Source organism: Rhododendron vialii, chromosome 3a (genome assembly GCF_030253575.1).
Source record: "Rhododendron vialii isolate Sample 1 chromosome 3a, ASM3025357v1".
Classification (NCBI taxonomy): Eukaryota; Viridiplantae; Streptophyta; class Magnoliopsida; order Ericales; family Ericaceae; genus Rhododendron; species Rhododendron vialii.
The window spans coordinates 17502505-17508171 of record NC_080559.1 but is presented as its reverse complement, the minus strand read 5'-3'; the positions used below and the strand labels follow the sequence as shown (position 1 = coordinate 17508171).

The window sequence follows — 5667 nt, the reverse complement described above, 5'->3', positions numbered from 1 at the left end:
CCGGATATTCAGACCTTAGGCATGTTGACGCGTGTCACCGAAGCGACGTTTCGTACCAATCAACTGACATGGCACGTGCCGAGGCAGCTTTCTGATTCTGAGACCTCGGCAACAGCTGACACGTGGCTCTTCTCTGGCGCGGATTGAACAGGAATCTACCGAAGCAATTTCACTCTTCGGTTATTCTCTAAAAAGATCAAAGCCTGATATCTCATACGACGGGGTCAAGACCCTGAAGCAGAGGTGCGAAGCTCCAGGGACTTGAGGGGCTATTGTGGAGGCTTCGGTCATGGTCTCGGTATCTAACCGGATCACCATCAACCGAGGCCTCATATTAACACGAGCCTGTGTATATCTTTCTGTTTACTCGCTCGGCGTCAGGTCTCCTGTTGACACTTCGGTTAATTACCGAGGTGTGCATTCCGTTTGGGTCTCTTGGCAGAATGCAGCATAGCAGGAGGGGACCATGAGCAACACGTGGCGAAAAGGATCATCTGGGCCAGGCCTGCCCATGTGCTTCGTAACCGTCTTATCCAGTGCGTCATCTATGACGTCACCCGAAGCGGTTACCTAAGCGTGACCTCCACGCACTAGCTTGGAGCCCAAGTTAACCTAGGTCTATAAATACAAAGGGATACTCATCTTTGAGAGGTATGCCATCTTTCCCTAACCCTAGACCTAAAAGCATCTCTCCTTACATCTAACTTGATCGTCGGAGGGTCACTAGGCTATTCCAGCCTTAGTGACTTGGTGCAGGGTCAGCGGCGGAGGAACGGAGCAGCGGAAGTGAAGTACTAGTTCAGGCGAAGGTCCCTCCTCCTAAATCGAACCCCTACAGGGGGATGGATCCTATAATTTCTAAATTATCTTAAAACTAATAGTAAATTATGAGCTTGTTTGATATTTTTTAGGGGGCGCCATCCCATAAGACTATGTTGAAAATCTGATGTTGACTGGAGCTTGGAGGTGGATAGTAGGGCAGACTGACCTTGACTGCAGGCTGATAGTAATTTTTGGTTACGTTGTGTAAATTTGAAGGACATTAATTGCTTTTGTCACTGTTGTTTGTGACTAATCCACGGTCATTGCGTTGAAGCTGCGAGATTTGCGATAGGCAACTACACAGTATCCTTTTCCTACTAGTTCTGAAGCAGCATGAGGTGCATGCACATGCTTTCAAATCACTACATTGTCAACTGTTTTTACCTCCTTGAAGGACCACAGTTGAAAAGAACATTGCTTGTTCTATATTTTATTGTATTTTGTCATTCAGAGCTCAACAATAAACAAGTGAAGAAAACTGAGATGATTAACTTTTCATTTTAAGCACCACAAATGGCAATTTACCTTGTTCTCTTATTTGTTCCTTTTAAGAATAGATTTTCCATGTTCTTTTATTCCCCTCCTACAACAACTTCTTCCTTTTTCTTTTTCTTTTCCAGAAATGTTTTCTTTTCAAGAAATGTTTTCTTTTCAGGCTTAGACAAGTTGAGTTTTGTTCACCCTCTACTTAAGAGGGTAAACATTACTCTCTTTCCTATTGGTTGAAATGATGTGGACCTCACCACAAAGTGATGTCATTCTTATCAAAAAGTGTATTGCATGGAAAGAATGACATCAATTTGTAGCACCATTTCAACCAATGAGAGAGAGGGTAATGTTCACCATCCTTAAAAGAGGGTGAACAAAATTGCACTCGGCTTAGACCCCCATGATTTTATTTGATGGTAGGGGCTGCATGGGCAGCAATTTGGTTTATTCAAACTCTGGCTTTTATGACATAAAGGAGAAATTCACTAAAAGATCTGTGACTAAAAAATCATTTTAAGTTCTTGTTTGGATGCATGTATTGTTCATGTTACATCGTGGCACGAGAAACTGATTGCTCAATTATTTTATATAGGGAATATGTCAATGGTGCTAGATTATCAGCAAAAAGGAAAACAGACAAGCCTGTCTACTAGTCCCGCAAGAAGACAGAAATCTTTTTATGCATCACCTAGAAGTATCTTTCTTTGAAGGATAGCCATTGGTGAATAATCTGTCTAAAGATTGTTACTGTATTTGCTAAAAAAGCCACCGTTTTGGATTATAAACTTGAGGTCAGTTATGTTTTCAATGTCGTAATGATGGTTATCTGGGCAGATATGCAGGGAATATAGGAATGGTGTGCATCCCAAATATCAGCAAAACTTGCTAGACGATTGGTTTCTGTTTTTCAAAGGAGGTAAGATGGTTGGTTTATGTAATGCAAGTGATCAATAAGCAATAAGTAATTTCAATTCTAGCTGGCTGACTTGATTGAAGAAGAGACGAGTCGGCCAATATGTAGCAGTGGTAACTAGTAAGATCCTGGAAATGACAATATTGTCCTCCACAGAGAGAGAGAGAGAGAGAGGATGAAAACAACATGCGAAAGAAGACAGGACATTGAGCTGATTGCAAGTTAGAAAGTTGCAGTGGCACAATTCTGCAAGGAAACGAAAGAAGTTGAGAACATATGGAATCTTGGTAGGTCTTTTATAGTATTATTTTTTTTTCCCTTTTGGTTAGTCTTTGGATTACTGTTGTGCTGGTTGGTCTTTGGATTCCTGTTGTGCTGATCACTGAATCACAATGTGTAACACCATACTTGGGCCATTATGAATTTCCAAGATGCTTATTGGTCCGTTGGTGAAGTACAAATGTACACATGGTATTTGACCCTGATGCCACTTGGCATGCCGTGATTGGTGGGCAATAGCCTAAGATGATAATCTGGATACTATAGGAGGATGCTTGGGTTTTGTCCATTTTGAAGGATGTCTCCATTCATCACGTGGAGGGGGGCTGCCTAATGGCAACCCTAAAAGACAAAGAAATAGTCCTTTACAAAATCTCCTCTAATCCCTTCTCCACCAATTATCATCTATCTCTCACGTGGGAATCCTTGGCCCACCCCACCACTTCTACTTTCATTGTTATTTTATTCTTTTCCAACTCTCTAGGTCATGATGCATATATTTTTTTCTCATACTATATTTGTTTCCCTACTTGTGTTTTCAGCGTATGTACCTTTTAGTATCAAGTAAAGATCAGAGAGAGAGAGAGAGAGAGAGTATCATGGGGGACTCATCTGCCTCATATATACATATGGTAATGGAAACAGACTTCTCATGTTTGATCGTATGCGTTTAATATTACTATTTTTGGCCTGTTGATTTCTGATATTAGCTTCGTTGTTTTCGTTGTTATTTTTCTTTGTTCTGTTGTAGTATTTATATGGGCTTCTGTTAGTTACTCGTCTTAGTTTCATGTCACATGATGGTTTGTAATGCGTTTTTTATGCTGCTTTTGCTTTTCTTGATTACGGGTACAACAACTGCATACAGGTGCAACACCTGATAGAGAAGTGTCTGATCTTCCACATGACAAAAGAGGAGTGCATGGAAGCCCTTTCTAAACATGCAAGTATTGAACCAGTCATCACTTCCACTGGTTAGTTTCCAATCAGTCACCTATTATTGTTACTCATGCGCATGCACCTAAATACAGAATGACTTACGCTTGGTTTGGAACATGGGGAAATGAAGGGAAAAGAAGTGAAAGTTTAAAAAAATTCCCTTCCCTTATTTGGTTTGAGAGAGAAGAGAAAATGGCAAAATAAGGTTATAAACATTATAAAAAATTTCCCTTTCTTTTCTTACATTTACCTACTTAATTATTTTTCCCCTTCTCTTTTCTCACTTTCCACAAGTTCCAAACAAAGCATTAAATAGAAACCTGCAGAAAAAGAAAGACAAAATAAAACAAAACTTGCATAGAAAGTATACTCAACAGAGAAAATTCAAAATTAAGTTTCGTTTCCTTTACCATGCATTTTAGGACTGTACATCAAGCTTGTAACCTAACCTAGCTAGACACCAATCGTTTCAGTTTTAAAACCAAATAAACGTTGTTTCATAGTTGTATTTTGTCTGTATCAGCTTCTTCACTTTATTATATTATATTTCGTTTTCCTCTGTAAATTCCTCCACAAATCTGTAAATCTAGATAACGGTAACATCATATATGGCCTAAGTTGAATCTCTCAATGCAGTGTGGAACGAGCTGGAAAAAGAGAACAAGGAATTTTTCGAGGCATACTCCCAATCTCAGGGCAAAGAAAACCGGATGTCAGAGGCCGAGACAAGTGAAATGATTCAGAGGATGATATCTGATTCCTCGAAGGATACCTCAGACGACTAAGATATACATATGCGTATCTATAGAAAAAGTAAGCATATATTTGGGTTCTTGCTGGCATGCAGTTGGTTACCCTAGCATCCTTCCCATCCAGCCAAACTCAACAGGGCTCTATATATTCATATGTACAAACCTAGTACTGTGTGGTCCCTAAGATGAATCTAACGATGGGGTACTCTGTGGTCCTCAAATGTTGACTCATGCAGTTATAGCTCAAGAGCATGTGCATAACCACAGGATGTGGTGTGTTGACATAGGAGAACTGTTGGAATTGCAGAAGATGATACCTTAGAGACAGAGCCAAAATTGTGGGAAGTTTTGGCTCTTTTGCTGTCTGTTGTGCCGGAGAGAGGATCCCATGTGATGTAAGTGTCTTTGTTACTATTAATAAATGAAGCATGAAAAGTGGGGACTAAAATGTTATGTAGCGTCATAATCACGTGCTTTTTACAAGTCTATATAGTTGAATGAACTAATGAGGTGGATGTTTTAACTGTTTTTGTGTGAACCAACGGTCTGAAATCATTGCCGGTGGTGGCAAAGCTCTCTCTCTGACCTCAGCTTATCAAAATCAAATGCGTTAGCATCAGATGTGATGAGCATAGAAAAAGGGTGAGTGCAAAGGGCTGCTAAGTAGCCAGCTTGGGCCTACCATTTTAACTTGTTGGGTGTGTACACTGTAATGACTGACTGGGCCTTCCTCAGGGAATCGTCACATGCACACTGAGCCAGGATTGTCCTGATTCCACTTTCAGCACTGATACATTAGCTACTACACACAAACGTAAGGCTGTTATTGAAGCTCAACTGGATTTGGTCCATTCAAAAAGCTCATCGGTATTGGTACTGGTACGTGCGGTGTTTAAAAAGAAAGCTTGAACACTTGGTAGTTTCTGGATTCGACTCGATAAACTTGTACACAAACTTGTTTGACATCAGTTTGAATGCTAGACAAACCAAGCTTGAGTAACCTTTAGGCTCTTTAGGACTTTGATTTGTTCACCACTAACATAATGCTCAACTTGATTAAGTTTCTTCATAGTTTATTATGTTAAGTTAATAATTATTATCAAAAGCTTAAATTGATTAAAAAATAGAATTCAACAATATATATCAGGCTATCTAACTTTCAAAGGCCACAAAGTAAAATTCGCATGTGAATCAGAAATGAAGATGCTAAAAGAGAGCTTACTGATTATGTTTTGAGTAGTGCTACATACTATGCGAGCATAAAACTTTTGCATAAAAGAGCCACCGTACAATTATGTGACCGATGTAAGTTCTTTAGCATGAAAACCCCATTATTGTGGTTCATAACTTCAAAATTACACCAACCAACGACACCTTGAAGATAATTTCTGTGAAGTACTTCCTCCGTCCCATAATCTTTGTCCGGTCCGCAAAACGAGATCGTAAAAATAGTACAATTTTTGTAAAAAAAAA

At 39.6% G+C, this 5667-nt stretch overlaps 1 protein-coding gene across 1 annotated transcript; it reads left to right on the top strand.

Moving 5' to 3' along the window:
- Nucleotides 1–2978: 2978 nt before the first annotated feature.
- LOC131318774 (uncharacterized) lies at nt 2979–4642 on the top strand. The gene is made up of 3 exons (XM_058348742.1): nt 2979–3135; nt 3372–3477; nt 4079–4642. The coding sequence occupies exons 1-3, from the start codon at nt 3049–3051 to the stop codon at nt 4225–4227; spliced, it is 342 nt and encodes a 113-aa protein (XP_058204725.1). The 5' UTR covers nt 2979–3048; the 3' UTR covers nt 4228–4642.
- Nucleotides 4643–5667: the final 1025 nt, after the last annotated feature.